This window comes from Antedon bifida, chromosome 3 (genome assembly GCF_963402885.1).
Source record: "Antedon bifida chromosome 3, ecAntBifi1.1, whole genome shotgun sequence".
NCBI classification, from domain to species: domain Eukaryota; kingdom Metazoa; phylum Echinodermata; class Crinoidea; order Comatulida; family Antedonidae; genus Antedon; species Antedon bifida.
In genome coordinates, this window is record NC_136228.1 from 7766712 (window position 1) to 7784238 (window position 17527).

A 17527-nucleotide genomic window follows, 5' to 3' on the forward strand; every position below is an offset into this window, starting at 1 on the left:
AAAAGCATGGTGCGAAACATTTCTCTCTTTGAATTTTAAATTCATAAATTGTATTTTTTGTAGGCCAAGAGAATACAAGATGAAGCTAATGCATTGATTAATGATAACCAGATGTTGTTGACTGATGTAGAAGAAAAATCAAAAGAAGGAAGAGGTCTATTGGATGAAAAGAGACGACTACAACAGGTTTTTAAATTTTTTTCTATATTAATAGCATGTTTTATATATTTGAGACCAGATAGGAATGCACACCCAGTGTCCATGTTATGCATGTTCTCATAGGCTGAGTGGAGAGGCACTCAACCAATACATATTGACACTGTTAATAGAAATTAAAATGGGCCGTAGCAATAAATATATTTATATAACATAGTATTCATTTCATTACAGGAAACAGATAGACTCTTGGCCACTGTTGATAGCCACAAAGCTGATGCAGAACAAGCTAAGAAAGATGCGGATAAAGCCCTAGAAGATGCTGAACAGACAAGAGATACCCTGAAAGGTTGGTAATACTGTAAAAATCATAAAAAAATATAAAAGAACATAATTCTGCCTAGCGCAAAATGTAGGGCAACTTTTGTATTACAGTAAAACCCCTCCTTTGTGACACCCCTATTCATGATATACTGCAGCCCTATTCAGGGACCAATCACGATGTGATACATAATCGGTACTGTGGCTTGTGATTGGTTAACTCACTTGCATTGAGCCTACTTCATTGTCCTGTGTTTGAGTGGGAGCCAAACTTTAATAGGAGTATGTTGTAATTCTTAATATAAAATAAATGAGATTGATTGAAGTAAGTGTTGTTTTAAAGTTTTTGATGACCAAGTTGAAGCCAGTAAGAAAGACGCAGAAGTTGCTCTACTTGAGTTACCAGACATTGAGCAAACCATCAGCGAAGCAAACAATACCGCAAATGATGCCAAGGCAGCTGTTGATGCTGCGAAAGAGGATGCGATTAATGCAAGAAAGATTGCGGATGAAGCACTCGACATTGCCACAATGGCTTCAGAAGTATGTACCATTGTTTGTTTTCCATTTTTAATAATCAGCAATGTTTCATGTTAGCCCATGAATCTGTATCTGAATAATTTTATTTGTGATATTATGTATTTTCCTCCAAAATGAACAATGAAGATGATTTAAAAAAAAACATTTTGCAGCTTTAATAAAGTTCCGTGAAAAAAAACCAAAAAATAATGTCTTCACTTATGAAATGAAAAAAATAAATGGCATATTCAACAAAAACATTAAAAAAATTATTTTTTCAGGATGAAAATTTATCTTTAAATATTACTGTTATTATACTTGTATCATGTGTTGTTGTATTATGTGACCTCCCTTTACACTATATATTGTAATGTATGTTGTTTCATAGAAGACAGGTAAATGTGTGTCAGGTCAGGTCAGCTATTCAACTTATGTATATTTTTTGCAATAGGAAGCAAAGAAAATAAAAGATGAGGCAAACCAAACGTTTTACGAAGCATTAGATCTTCAAGGTACGGCAGTACGACTAGAGGGAGAAGTACAAGAGGTCAAAGATCAATTAAAGGCACTGGAAGATCAAGCAGATTCTGACGAACAACTAGCTGCTGAAGTAAGTGTCAACAATGCATTTTATTTTTATTTTAGGTGTCCTATCAGATTTCTTTAAACCTTTTCAAACCTATTTTAGCCTCCTTATGCACACTTTTTTCCTTTTTTGTAATATTTAAGTTTTGTCTTATGTTATTTTCTTAAAATTCTACATCAGTTTTTATTTTACCTAGACCAATTTAATTTGAAACATTGTAAGTTCCTTAAATTCTAAAAAGTAGTGGTTCATTGGAACTAAAACAATATATACAAATTTCTAATCATTATGTTATGGTAGTCTGAAATCTCAAAGACAATCATGTGACACCAGACATTATCATTTATGACACACGGAAAGTACTTTAATGTAATTTTTGCATTTTCACAGGCCCTTGCTAAAGCTAACAGTGCAGAGGCGACTACCAAGATGGCAAAGTCCAGTCTAGAGGACGCTCAAGAACTTCTAGCGGCGCTACTTGAAAATATTGGTACGTATCTCAAATTTCAAACTTTTACGTGCCTTTGTGAGAGTACTGGTATCTGTTCTAAATAAATATTATGCAAATTTGATTAAAGATAACCAGATATTTTGACCAATTGCAGGCCAGCTTGGTGATCTAGACTTTAGACGTTTGGAGGAATTGGAGCAAGAACTAATCGGTCTGAATAGAACGCTTCTACTTGACCTTCAACTGGACACCAAGATCAATACGCTAGAAGCCCGCAACGTGGAGCAAAAAAAATGGCTTAACGAGTACGAAATAGATATCGCGCAACTAGAGGCAGATGTTCGAAATATTGAGGATATCCGAGATTCTCTTCCGAGTGATTGCTATAATAAAGTTCGTATTGAAGTTGTACCAAATCCTTAATAATAGTTATTTGCATTTCTGATATTCAAATGCGTTGCAATTTCATGTGACATAATGTCGCCCGAAAATATCTTTTGAAAAGTAGTTGATTGTAGTGCAGCTCATTATATGGTTATATTTTGCCAAATTTTAAAGAAATAAAACACAATTGTCTTTTATATTATTTATCATTGTTAGGCCAGAGTTAGGCTTTAGTTTCATATTTTATATTGTTTTAAAATTCCCAATGCTTGTCTCGTTTTTTATCGGCATTGGTGTAAATAGTTGAAATTAAGTTCTTATGAGTTTGAAGCATTTTAATGTTTTGCCAAATACACAACAAAAAGCTTTGGTTGTTGGTAGTTATTATGGTATAATATTTTTTAAGTTAAGGAGTTATAATCAAAATTATTAAACAGGTTATTCTTTCAAAATATTAATATCGCACAATGGATTTATGGTGTTTATGTGAGTAATCAACCAGCTACCAAAGTTTTTCTTAAAATTTCGCCATATTCCGACATTTATCACAAGTTGTCGTCATGTTGATATGCTTGAAGTGAAGGAGTATTGTTACAAAAGTGCTGCATTTTCAATAAACATTTGTCCATTATTACAATCACTTTTTATAAATTTAGATAAGTAAGTTATAAATAAACACTTATAGTAAAATATAATGTTGGTAATTTAGAGGATCTGTAAATGATAGTGGTGCTAATTTTATAAGTAAAAAAAAATCTTTCTACCAGATACATATAGCCTTTTCACATCGCTTTGGAGTTTAACACAGAGGTGTGGACATATGCGTTTGTTATGGTGTGTGCCCCGATGTGTTTTAACTTTGATATGTGATGTGAAAGAGATATTAAAGTGAACTTAGATTATTGGTTGGGAATTTAGGGATGATTCTATCTTGGTGCTAATATATATCATCATTCACTGCATATATCTTTCTGCTGTGTTCAATAGTGGTATAGTTTCATGTTTCCTTATGAATTCTGTCCCTATCAGTTATGCATTATTACGAGCGTTGCACTCAGTGCAAATGCTTACAAACTTAATCAACTTGAAGTCCTTTAAGCATTGTACTACTCTATCCTTAATAATGTTAACTTGTGATGTAGAGTAACTGAATAAAGGCAACAGGATTCATCTACTTCTGTTTACACACTAAACTGTGTCGTATTCAACAGATTGATTATGTGCAAAATAACGCCAAATTCTTAAACATGGTAATGTCCTGGAAGAATTTGTGATTACAAAATTTGAAGATGGTTGAAATGCTCTATTGCAATCCAAAAGTCCAGAATACCAACTATTATACCTAATTTTCCAGTCCAATATACCAACTAGTTGATACCTCCTCACTTGGTGGCATACATTAGTATGTTACCGAATTTCCGTAACCAGCGACTGTATTGAATGTTATAGTTTTATCCAGTAGTGTTTTAGAAGTAAGTTTATATTCCATTGTAGCTATTGTATTTTTATACCTCTCCCTATTGTACAGTTTTTAATGTTTTCATTTGCATAAATTTGCATATTATTGACTTTCATAAAGATTATTTCTTAATTGTGGGTTTTTCACAATATCATGCGCTTTTTATATAGCATTTTATTTAGCCATTACAGATGATACGCTCAATTGATTTTGTCAATGGGTTCATATTTTAATTTGAGTAATTTGCATAGATTTTCCAGATGTATTTTAATATACAGTATTCAAATTTGATTATTTGATGATATATTATTTCAGAAATAGTATAGATATTATCTTTTACTTCCAATAGGTTCTTTTTAATATATGCAAATTCACATTTTGTTTTTAATAATTGTACCATATTTAATAAACAATCACCTCACAATATGTTTTTTTTTTGTTTTATTTTTGTTTGTTTGTTTATAACTTGTTCGCGATCTAGTACACAAAGCTTTATTGCTGCTAAAAGTTTTAGAAAGTCTGGTGGCGCTCTTCAGTTTTTCATTAAAAAAGGAGGTATATTCAGAGCGTCATTTCGGCGATCGAGCATTCTCTACTTCTACGGAGCGCCATATATGCCTTTATCAGTGGAGCACAGTGATATAAAATAGAAATAAGTCACTGAATTTTAATATCTTTTCATATTAAGCATATTTGAATACCTACCGGTATGGTACCATACATGTTCGACAATACAGTGTCACATATCTGTATTTAAAAAAAAAAACAATATTAAAAAAAAAAAAAAAATATCCGTCGAGGTTTGAACCCCAGCCGATAGCACTCAAAACTGAGCATTACCCGTTACACCACCAAGTACATGACTGAAAAGCTGATAATAGTCTATTTATACGTGTATTACGTAATTCATCATTACGTCATAAATATCCTATTAACCTTTCTAAAATCAAAATGATCAGTTAGCTCAGTCGTCTGAGCGTCGTGTTAACAACACGTATGTCGTGGGTTCGATTCCCACGCTGGTCGGTGGAATAGAGTTAAGGCTATGCGAGCCACTGTGTTTGGGGTTCACAGATCATACGTCCCCCTTTCCACCACACATCATGAGGCGACAACATCAATGCATCTGGTGATGTGGTGGAAACGACCCCAAAAGGCTGTGGCAGGGCCTTAGTGCTGAGGCAGGGAGAGCACATTTACCATCTTTTTTTTTTTTTTTGGCTCATGCAAACTGCTTTGATGGTTTAAATTTTATGTTTAGCGCCCTCAATTTATTTTAATGTAAAAAAAGGGAATTAATTCTCTTCGTTACGTGTTTAGAAGAGAATTAATTTATCTCATCGTAGTTTGGTATGCCGTGCGTTTGTTATGCAAATGAGTGTGCACATGTGCTGTAGGAAAGACGGTATTGTTAGTCATTCGCGATCAACACACAACACTTCAATTTTTATTTTGTTAATCTTTTACATTAGAATTGTAATTCTACCGTTACACATTATAGTGTATTTTTAAATATCCGTTTCATGCAAGATAATTGTATTGTAGGCCTACTAATATGTTGTGAATAAAAGCAGCTCTTCGAAATTGAAGCATATAATTATGAAGTCGAGTTTTTTTAAAACCCAACCTAAAATTCGCATCTGGATAGTTGAAATTTAACATTATAATTATCAAAGGTGATATGATAAATCTAATTGTTTTCTAAATTATAGACTATTAAAATTAGTAAGTAGGCTTTTGTGTGCTAGCTCTGTTTGTATTTCATAATTTTGTTTTGTTGAATTACCGTCACGGCCGCGTGCATTGCATGTCTCGCACTTGGGAAACAATTACCATTGTATGGCTGGTCCTGAAGACTTTTATATTTCGTTTCATAATTTCCGGGGACTCAGCTTTCATTTCGTTCATGTATTTGATCTCGTAAATTTTATGTTTAGCGGCCTCAATTTTAATGTAAAAAAAGGAATTAATTATCTTCGTTACGCGTTGAGAAGAGAATGTATCTCTCATCATAGTTTGGTATGCCGTTCGTTGTTATACAAATGAGTTTGTGCAGGTGTAGTGGGAAAGATGGTATTGTTAGTCATTCGCGGTTAACGCGCCCCACTGTTAAATTTTGATTTTGTTAATCAATGTTGCAACATTGGTAGCGAAATGTCCGATTCTTCGTAGTAGTTGGTGTCTATGGCCGCACCGTCCAAGAATAAATCCAGATAGTCTCCGATGGTTTTTGCATAGGGTTAATGGAGAGTGAAATAAGATCAAATATAGAACATTTGCAAAGATGCCGATTTCCAGACCAATTTCGAAGCTTAGACTAATTCGCCGCCGGGCTAGGCCATAGGCATATACGAAGTTAAAGTAGAAAACCCCACCTAAAATGTTGAAGTCGCATCTGGATAGTTGAAATTTTAACATTATCATAATTATCATAGGTGACTATAGTAATAAGTATAAGTAAGTGCATTTCTGGGCTCTATTTTCATTGCTCTGCCTCAACCATGGATGGGCTAGTACTGGAGACTTAATATTTAATTTTATATTTCAATGAATAGGTGCACTTTCCGGGGACAAGCTCATATATTGTCCTGGTGAGTCTTATATAGTTTGTTTTATTCAAATAATGTAACGCCATTTTTTCGGGCGGGAACCTAACTGTATACAGCTCTTTTTTTCAAAATTGTCTTTGCTCAGCCCCAAGCATCGTGGGGTACTGAAGATTCTTATGCATGTTGTTTAAAAACATAATAGATGTCATTTTCGGGTACCTTGTAGCTCTATTTTAAACAGTTTGGTATGTGCGTGCGTTGTTATGCAAATGAGTCTGTGCAGGTGTATTATGGTAAAGATGGTATGTTAGTCATTCGCGGTCAACACGCCACACTGTTAAATTTTGATGCTATTAATTATTTACATTAGAAGATTTTTCAAATCATGTAAATAAAATATTTTCCGGGCGGGAAGTTAGCAGTTCCCCTCGTTTAGTTTGCAAAAGTAATCTCGAAAAGAACTCCATGTGGAAAAGAAGCCCACCCAAGAGTACTAAAAATGAAGGAGCACATGGGCTTCTTTTCGAGGTTTTATGGCAGTCTATTTAATGGAAAATAATGCCATGCAACTTTGTTTCTGATTTACAAAAAAGTTCCACTTGACATTTACAATCCTCAAAATATCTCTCTTTCAAAATAAAAGAAAAACAATATTCATTATTATTAGTGACTTTATTTCTATTTTATATCACTGCTCCACTGGTACCAAATTGTGTCCACTTGAGCACAGTGTTTTATACGAAAAGATATTAAAATTTAGTGACTTTATTTCTATTTTATATCACTGTGCTCCACTGGGGCCAAATTGGGTCCACTTGAGCACATTGTATTAACATACGAAAAGATATTAAAATTTAGTGACTTTATTTCTATTTTATTTTTTTATTAAACCTTATTTTGTGAGAGTGACCCTAAACAGCATATGCAGACAGTCAAAAACATATATGAAAAAACGGATAAACTATGTTAAAAAAATTTAAATATATAATAATTATATATGTACTTAAATACAAAAATATAGCCTACAATACTATACAAAACGTTGAGTTTTTTCTTTTGGGATTAAATATTTTTTTAGAGCAGACTTAAAATTATTTGGGTACATCGATGATTTGGAATTCTGGCAAGACGCAGGGCAAGGTATTCCGGAGCAAGACCATTTACAGACCTGTAGGCAAGGCAGCCCAGTTGTAGATGCATGCGATCTTGGACTGTATGAAGATTTAAGGTGTTGTAAATGTTAGTTCGTGGTGTGAGAGGATGAACTTTAAGGATAATGCGAAGTGCTCTATTTTGAATGGTCTGTATTTGGTCAATATTCGATCTGATTCCCCAAACACTACATCAATAGACAATGTGTGGGAGGATTATAGTGTTATAGAGGAGTATGGATGTGTATTTATTAATGAAATGACCGAGCACGCGATAAGATGGAGATGGAAAAGCCCAGTTTGGAACGGAGTTTATTTACATGAAAAGAAAAAGATAAATTTGAATCAATGTGAATGCCAAGATGTTTCTGTTTGTCAGTTTGTGATATGGGTATATACGAAACGATATTAAAAGTAGTGACTTTTATTTCTATTTTATATCACTGTGCTACCCTGGTGCTAAATTGGGTCCACTTGAGCAGTTACCGTAGTACTATTTCTATTATTGAAGTTAATAAAGGCATAAATGGCGCTCCGTAGAGAATGCTCCAGTCGTCAGAATGACGCTCTGAATATACCTCAAAAAAGAGGGGAGTGAAAGTCGAGAAAGAAAGTGTTTTGGTGGCTCTTCTGACTGACAACAGTTTTTGTTCTTTATTCATATCAATGGAGAAATCCATTTCCTGTTTTAACCATTGTAACTGTAAGTATTGAATAAAAGGGTGGAGACGTTGTGGTAGTAGGCCAGGTAGTTTAGGAGTCTACTCAGTCCGCCTCTAGCTAGTAGGCAGGTAGGCCTAGGCCTAGCCCTTTAAGTAGGAGGAGTAGGCGTAGCCCAGGATGGCTAGGCAGAGAGAGAAGAGGGACCCTAACCACTAGCTAAGCCTAGCTACTACTACTGTAGGTAGGGCAAGCAAGATAGTTTAGGCCTAGGACCTACTAGTACTAGCTAGAGGACTAGGCTACTATACTACGCCTTACCTCCTAGTTTAGGCTATAGTTTATACAAAATGTTAAAACTTATGCTCTATTCTAACACTCAGTCATTTTTTTTATAGGCTTGTTGTTGAGCCATGGAATTGTGGTTTTTATTATACAAATTAAAAAATTAATACTAGACCAAGGCTACTAGTCCTAGTCCTAGACCACTTGAAAAAATTACAGATTCATCAATCAAATTGACATTATTAAAACAATACATTAGCCAGCCATATCAAGTTTTCCTATTGCTGTTTGTTGAACAGTATCTGTCTGTGTGTAATTATAATATTCTCATTATAATTAATTAGCACATTTTCTGTTTAATCGTTTTTCTAGAAATAAAATGGTTAAGCTTGTCTTCAATATTGAAGCTGATGTTGACGTAGGTCAAGTTGTGGTGTTGACTGGCAACTGTAAAGAACTTGGCAACTGGCTATGCAACAGGGTGAAACCACTGCAAAAATTAAAAGACACAAAGTATGTAGTAACAGTAGTTGTACTACAATACCCCTTCCACAAAAATAGCAAAACTCTGACGTCTACTCACTGGATTTCCAGCACCTGCATTTTGTATGGTGTGCGCTGAGTGTTCATAGATTATAATTTCTCATTTACTTATTTTTTGTTTTAAATCTTTTCATTTCTTTGGACATGGTTGTGGCTTTTTTAAAAGCACAATATAGAGATATTTACTCTATGATGCAATTATATTAATTACAATGTATTTTAATGAGAATTTTACTTGCTTGTAGAGAGGCAAAATACTTTAGTTTGCCTCTTTCCACCCAGGTGTATAAATGGGTACCTGGTACAACTTTGCACTGATTACTAGCTGCATTGGGAGTATGTTTCCATACTTTTTTGATTTTTAAAAATGAAATAATAATGTGAAGCGCTTAGAATCATTGTGCAAGTGCTAAAGCTCTGTCTACACTACCAAACTAGTTTGACAAAAAAAGTGTGAAGTGCCCAAACATGGTAGTGATATGCTCACATATGGTAGTGATATGCCCAAATATGGTAGTGATATACCCAAATATGGTAGTGATATCATCGTCATGTCAATATTATATGGGCACATCACATTTTTTTGTCACGTAAAGTTTGTAGACAGAGCTTAAGAATGAATATTATTATTATAATAATAAAAAGTAAATGATGTTATTAATGATTAATTTGATAGATGGAAGTTGGAAATAGATGTTATTGGATCTGCAATAGAGTACCGGTATGCTGTGTGCAGTTTTCTAACAGGAGCTGATGGGCAAGCCAACACAATCATTCACAAATGGGAAACGCATAAGCAACCCAGGAACATATTGTTGTCAGGTAACGTACAGTGTGCAGGACTTGTCTTTTAAGGCGAGTGAGTGCCATCACTCACCTAACACACTCCTAAACTGCCCTTGAGAAGTGCGATTTACAACACACATTTATTTGGTAAACTTCTACACACAAAAATACAAACAGCACACCTACAGCACCCCTGAATGTATTGAGGAGTGCAATTTGTAGCACACCTATGATTTTCAAAAGACAAGGCCTGGTGTGCATAGTATACAAATAATGGATATTATATTCTCCCAACATTTTTGTCCAAACAATGATCTGTTGTTCAATCAATCCTTTTTTATTGTATAATTATTTGGTTCTCTCATATCAATGTTAACAACAAACGTCAAATTCAAGGAATTGTAAAAGGCCAGCAGAATTATCGGTGTTGAAGTGAAATCTCTAGATAATATGTTTAAAACTATTAAACTTAAGAAAATTAATATAAATTATACAAGACTATTACCAGATCAAGAAGGGCTAGACCGAGACAGAATATTTTTTCCACAAACCGTTTCAGATTTTCAACACTGTACATGGCATGCAATTTATTTAATCAAAACTTTAAAAGATAGTAACTTGTATTATAATTTGTTTAAATATTTATCACTTTGTATTATTTAATGATTCTACTAAGGTACAAAACATATCTCAAAATTATAATATCAGAATTTGACAATAAAGTTGTATCTTGTACAAAACATGCAATTAATTTCCCTGATAATGTACACAAACTTTTTCGATCGAGTGAAAAGAGATTATTGTTTTCCTTTAAAATAAATCATTCCACTTCATTCTAACTTTAGCCAGTTTTTATCATTGAAATGTATTGCATAGTGTGGCATTTGCAGCAATAAAGAAATTGAATTGAAATTCGTGTCGTATTACTAATTCATTTATATTATTACTTCTCATTCACTGATGATATTTCTATATCATTTAGGTCCAAGTGTGGTTTCCAATGATGGTTGTTTTGGGGTCAAAGGTAAGTTCTAATTTTTTGATATGATTTTAATTAATGTTGTTCTAATGAATTAAAATACATTACACTTATATGTAGATACCTTTATTTTAAAAATCAATACAACAATTTAATTTTTATAAATGATATATTATATTATAATTCATCTTGTGCTTATTTAATAATATCAGAAGACAGACATGTACAAAATAAAATGTATAAACTTTAAAAAATACAACATAATTAACTACCGGTAATTAAACATAATCTAGCACTCTCTATCCATTTTTCTAATTTTTCCAAGATGGAATAAAATGTGTGAGAGATGGCTGGTTAACTGACCAATCAGAAGTAAGGTTTATGTTGCATAGCAACCCTGTGGAGTTTACTAATATCAAGGAGCCTTCTAATGTTGGTTTTCGTGTAACAGCAAATCATATTCGACAAACAACCAATGGCAGCTTGCCGATTCAAGTTAAGGTAATGTCAATAAATAGGAAAATGAGTTGGGTATATAATAATAATAATAATAAACTTTTATAAAGCACTATTTACTGATGTCTCACAGTGCTAAAAGACCCAACAAGAATTATTGAAAATGAGATTTTAGAAGTGACTTGAATTGTTTAAGAGATTTTTATTGACAGATATGGAGTGGAAGCTGGTTCCAAACTAGTGGCACTTGTGCTTGCTAGAAAATACTTGACTGAGTCATAGATGGAATATTCCATTGATAAGCGGCTTACTTTTACCAAACCGCTGCTTTACTAAATATATCATGGGTAGAATCATTTGTTTCAAGTGAACATTTAATTGGCTATTAATGGCCAGTCTAACGGTCTTCTAGCAGAACTTGATACTGTATCTAAATATTATAACAATAATTAATAACATTAATGTTGTAATTAAGTATCTACAATGAACATTGTCTTTGCAGGCGGTCAATGAAGATGAGTATTTTGCAAAAACTCAATCAAACTCTGGCAGAATTTACAGAAATAACGAGTTTGTGGTGTTCTCCTCACAAGTATTGGACGTAAAAAACACAGTTAGTATTTCAATTTAAATAGAAACCTTTATGGTTCTTTTACACCTGTTCTGGCATGGTTCTGGTCCGGCGTTGGCAAATCAAATGTTTCGTTTTCACGATGTTCCACACGGCTATGCGCCAATCGATAAACATTGACGTTCAATTTGATTTGCCGCCGCCGGACCACAACCGTGCCAGAATAGGTGTGAAAGACCCTTAATACTGTACACACAGCCACAAATAAGATAGGCATGCATTATAAACACAGACACAAGTATGGCTGTGTAATCTTATATCTTATCTAATATATGTATCATGAACATGGCAATGTTGAAAATAAAAATAACATTTTAATTGAGCAAAATTTGTGTGGGTAAATGAAGCCTCATGTAACTATTTGATAAAAACATTTAATGTCTTTCAATTTTTTTTTAGGTGTTCAAAATCGAAGTGCTGTCATTTGAGGATCATAAGCATGTTCATATATGTGGACATGCAACTGTGTTTGGTACAAATCTAACAAAAACTAGAGATTGTGTATCATGTCCTGTAACCAATTCAAATGGAGATGCAATAGGCATCCTAAAAGGTAGGTGTGTATTTTCCAGTACAGTATTATCCCAGCTTTTTTAAACCCCTATTAAGGGGACACTTTCCTTTGAATGAGGAGGAATATATATACACTACCGCCAACCCCTATTCAAAGGACATCTGTATTAACAGGACACTTTGTATAGTCATGAAGGTGTCCCCTTAATAGGGGTTCTACTATATGTTAAATGTTAATTTTTGATTTAAAAAGCGCTTTTACAATAAAAAGATTGTCCCAAAAGCGCTGAGAGAAAAAACAGAAAGAAATTAAAAAGAAAAAAGATGGGTTTTTAAGAGTGTTTTGAAAACTATGATAGAGGATGCATTTTTAATAGGATCAGGAAGATTGATCCACCGTTAGGAGCTTATACTTTAATTATACTAATATCTACTATACCCTTGATTGTTGTCTTTCAAAGTTTTGGATCTTCCTCAATGCACAAAGTTAAACAATATTATTTACACTGTATGTATGCACAATGAGTTTGTCTGTCAATTATAACTAATTATTAATAATAATTATTAATAAGTAATAACAAAAAAATGCTAAATCAACAGATAATTTTGATTATGTGTTTGTAGCTTAAACACAAGATTCGCAACGCTTGTTTTATATTTTTAAATAACAGTTATCATTATTATACTTTATATATTTTAATGTCATTTTATATGTTGTTATATGAACTTGTATTGTTAATTATTTATTAATTGTTATTTTAATATTGTAAATTCAACAATGTTTACTTTGTTGCAATCAAAAATTTGAATTATTTGTTTAATAATAATAATGTTCTTATCTTTTTTTCTAATAATAATGTTCTTATCTTTTTTTCTACAGTGCAATATGTTGTAATCAAGCCGCTACCCAACTGTAGTTCTTTGTGTACATTTGAAAAGCCGTATCAGTGGTCTAGTACAGGCTGTCTAAGTATTGGACATCGAGGCATGGGCAGGTCATTCAAAGATACCGGATTATTAGTGGAGTGAGTATATTTACAGCAACAGTAGAACCTCTATTAAGGGGACACCTTTATGGACCAAACACAATGCCTATTATATATGTTTAATAGCATATATAGTTGGCCCTCACCTTTTGAATTTGATTGAACTTTATACCTCTGTAATAATAATGATATAATAATATTTATTGGTTACTCTCCTTTAAAACGGAGTAACACTCTCGTAAGAGTTTCGACTCATACAAAATGTTTACAAAATTAGAGATTTTTAAATATTGCTATCTCAAAATTTTAGAAAAAATTTTTTAGATGTAATTAAATAATATTAATTTAATATTAATTTTTTTTTTATCATGTGTTATATTTTTTTATATGAAATTTTTCAAGAGACAAAAAGGTATTTAAAATTATATTAAGCCCAAAATATCCTTATTTTAAACAGAATTGGTATAGCAAAATCTGCAGAAAAGTATATAGAAAACACAATAGGTGCATTCAAAGGTGCTACGGAAGCTGTAAGTAGAAACTAATGCACTGGGAATAACTATTGACAATTTGTATTATGGCAATTTCAGTGCTACTGTCTAAGCCTGTTATAAAGTGGATTAAATCAGGGGAAAACAGGATGTTAGTGTGGCTATATTGCGTCACTACCTAATGATAATGAGACTAAATTAATCTCTGTCTACACTATCAAACTTTATCTAAATATGAAGTGCCCATATATGGACATGATGATGTCACATCATTACTATACTTTGGCATATCAATACCAAATTTGGGCACATCACTCTTTTTTTTGTCAAACTAGTTTGATAGTGTAGACAGAGCTTTATAGAAAGGGGGAATTAGTTTTTATTATATAATTGTCAATGGCTGTTGATTTTACTATTAGGTGATAATAAGTAAAATAGTATCTTCCAAACATATTTTGTGAATTTTCAAAGGTCTTTGTTTAATATAAAATATTTAATATTTGCATCTACAGACAGTATTAATACAGTAGAACCCCTAATAAAAAAGGACATCCCTGAGACCCAACAAAGTTCCCCCTATGGGTGCTCCCTATTCTCCCCACTCCCATTTTTTTAAATTAACATTTCTGCAAAATACAGAACAAACATATAAATAGCAAGGAAAGACATAAGAGATAGATTCTACTACAGTGACACTTTCTAACTATTTTGTAGGGAGCTCATATGGTAGAATTTGACGTTCACATCTGCAAGGATCGTATACCGATAGTGTACCATGATTATGATGTGCCTGTACGTTTACAGAAGGTATGATATCTTTGTAAACAATTTTTTCATGGCCAAGAGGCTTATTTTGTTTTCGTGCCTCAATGTATACACTGTCTCGATACAGATATCTATTTGTGCTTACAAACGCTTTTTAATAATAATTTTAATAATGTAGTTTAAATTGCTTTTTTTTTGTTTACGCTTCTATTTACGTTTTGTAGGCTGATGACCCAGATAAACACTTTGAACATAAGATACTATTGTCAGATTTAACATGTGACCAACTGCAACAAGTACAGGTACGTACTAGGAGAACTAGGAAGAAATGAAGTTGAATACAATACTCTTTATAGTGTACACCATCCATATCCATCCATATCTTATGTCGAGTCGAGTGACCGAGCGGTTAAGGCAGGCTCGCTGCAAACCATAGCAATACAATTGGCACAGGTTCAAGACACCACCATTGTTCTGGTGGTAGAACAAGTCTTCTCGGATAAGGACTTAAAACTGGAGGTCTAGTGTACACATCTGACTCGTGTGCACTTTAAAAAACCCAGTACACATTTCGGAAGAGTAGGGATTACCCCTGTGTATTCGTCCAATCAGCCCATGTCGTGGTTGATAGGCGAACGCATGCCATTTGGTGGCAGCACTCGACACGAAGGGACCTTTAGGGGAGTAGAAGGTTGTGGTATGTGTTGTCCACACCTGTGCGCAATTCAGCCCAGTACGCTGCAGGTCACAGTTTATTCCCCCACATATATCCATCCATCTTATTGGTAATACAGTTCTGTTGTGTAACCAATGCATTTGTTTTAAATTTCAGACAACACATACACCAGTAAACGCAGGTAATATTTCTACAATTGTAATTATTTAATTCGGTTAATTTTAGTGAATATGTCCCAATAATTCCATATTTTTGTGATTTTGTTATGACCTGTTAATGTGAATAACCCTCATTGATGGTAGTTATCTTATCTACAGATTTGAAAAATGATGATAGATTGTTTCCACCACTCGCCAAAGTTCTGAATGAGACGCCAATTCACCTTGCATTTAATGTTGAGATCAAATATCCAATGGAACAAGTGGTAAGTGATCCTCCCTCACCCTCGCCCAAAAAAAAACCCCAACCACACACAAGCCCATCGCCAGGATTTTTACAGGGGGTTCTTTTTTCAAAAAAGGAACTTCTTTCTACAAAAGGGGCAAAAATCTGTATTAGGTAGATAGCATGTCATCACTTTCCCTACTGGGCCTTTGAACTTGTCTTTACTGGCTTGACAGACACACACACACATCTAACTATTAAATATTACTAATTAAGTTACTTATGTAGATTCTCTGCACCCTTTTGCTTTTTTTGCATACTGTAATGTATAACATCATTGGAGTCCTATTCAAATAGCCTTTTCATTTACTCATTATTTTGTTAATACAATTTGTACAGAATGGAATAAGTGAATGTCCAGATTATGCAACGGACATGTCTGACCTTGTTGACAATACATTACAAGTACTCATTGAGCATGCTCAGAACCGAAAGATTGTCATATCCAGTTTTGATACTGACGTCTGCGCTCTGTGAGTACAGTACTACACAATATCAATGAACTTTATTTTGTTTTTTTTTATTTCAGAAATATTTTCCATAACACAATGGAAAAATAGGACACAAACAATAATTTACTGAAATGTCTACTAAGAATGAAATTATTATTAATTAACGTATTGTTATAAACTTTAGGTTGCGTCTGAAACAGAACCGCTTCCCTGTCATGTTGATACATTGTGGTCCGACAGAAAAGTATATTGCGTACTCAGACCCTCGTATAACCACCGTGCAGTCAGCAATGTATTGGATCAAGGGAGAACAACTCGCTGTAAGTTTAAAAACTGTTAATATGTAATTTATTTTGTATTTCTCTTATACATTTTTTGTGACATGCAAATTATTTTGTATTTCTCATACAGTAGGCCTATATATTCATTTTTTGTGACATGCATATTATCTAATTTAAATATTTTGTTCTTAGGGTATGGTTGGACATGTGGATGACTACAGAAATGATGATTCTTTTATACCATTGTTGCGTAATTCTAATATTCACCTCTTTCTATGGGGAGAAGACAACAAAAACCCTGTCATTGTTCAAGATATGATGAGCAAAGGGGTTGAAGGAATCCTGACAGATGAGTAAGTTAAGATCAGATGTGTCTAGCGGGTTGTACCATTATTATATGAGGGGTATATTAAAGTTGATTGCTTTTCTAAATCTAGAAAACTAAGATATTTTTTAATAGCGGGTTGTACCATTATTATATAAGGGGTATAAGTTGATTGCTTTTTTAGATCCATAACACTAAGATATCTTAAAGCTCTGTCTACACTATCAAACTTTATGTGACAAAAAAAATGTGATGTGCCCATATATGGACATGATGTCATATCATTACCATATTTGGGCACACGAAACTTTTTGTTGTCAAACAAGTACTTATCATGTAATAATTATCTTATATTGTTGTTTCTTTACAGTGTAACAACTCTTCCACAGTTGACTTGATGACTGACTGTATACATTGGTCACAGGTTACATTTTAAAGATTTAATAAAGCCAAATGTTTGTAAGTGCAAATGATGCTGTGTGTTAGGGTGGTGTGGTGATGGGGTGGCACGTTGATGAGATTCTGCTGCGAGTGTGTAGTGGTGGTGGTGGTACCTAGTGATGTTATGGCAGTTTGTTTGGTGATAGAGTAATATGCTGAATAAACTGCGCATTATGTAATATTATCACCTTATAATCAAAATTCACAATTAACTTCACTGCCATCAAATTGAAATTA

General features: G+C 33.4%; 2 protein-coding genes across 2 annotated transcripts in view; both read left to right on the forward strand.

Annotated features, from left to right (window-relative positions):
* Positions 1-4302, forward strand: part of LOC144838530 (laminin subunit gamma-1-like) — a 33660-nt gene extending 29358 nt beyond the window's left edge. Inside the window, exons 23-28 of the mRNA XM_078693932.1 lie at positions 64-186; positions 391-505; positions 821-1020; positions 1448-1606; positions 1973-2072; positions 2188-4302. Of these exons, the coding sequence (XP_078550058.1) occupies positions 64-186; positions 391-505; positions 821-1020; positions 1448-1606; positions 1973-2072; positions 2188-2456 (966 nt within the window). The 3' untranslated portion in view covers positions 2457-4302. The remainder of the gene's footprint in view (positions 1-63; positions 187-390; positions 506-820; positions 1021-1447; positions 1607-1972; positions 2073-2187) is intronic.
* Positions 4303-8168: 3866 nt separating this feature from the next.
* Positions 8169-17304, forward strand: LOC144838828 (glycerophosphocholine phosphodiesterase GPCPD1-like). Its single transcript, XM_078694330.1, has 17 exons — positions 8169-8279; positions 8894-9034; positions 9741-9886; positions 10833-10874; positions 11155-11330; positions 11788-11898; positions 12316-12469; positions 13310-13454; positions 13873-13945; positions 14621-14713; positions 14896-14973; positions 15504-15528; positions 15665-15771; positions 16131-16264; positions 16428-16563; positions 16717-16877; positions 17220-17304. The coding sequence occupies exons 2-17, from the start codon at positions 8901-8903 to the stop codon at positions 17245-17247; spliced, it is 1743 nt and encodes a 580-aa protein (XP_078550456.1). The 5' UTR covers positions 8169-8279; positions 8894-8900; the 3' UTR covers positions 17248-17304.
* The last annotated feature ends 223 nt before the right edge of the window (positions 17305-17527 follow it).

Bases quoted from the DNA above. Each gene is read 5' to 3' on its own strand.
- LOC144838828 (XM_078694330.1), top strand. From the start codon at position 8,901: ATGGTTAAGCTTGTCTTCAATATTGAAGCTGATGTTGACGTAGGTCAA. The intron at 12,470-13,309 runs GTAGGTGTGTAT...TTTTTTCTACAG, and splicing joins TGCAATAGGCATCCTAAAAG to TGCAATATGTTGTAATCAAG. The intron at 15,772-16,130 runs GTAAGTGATCCT...CAATTTGTACAG, and splicing joins AATATCCAATGGAACAAGTG to AATGGAATAAGTGAATGTCC.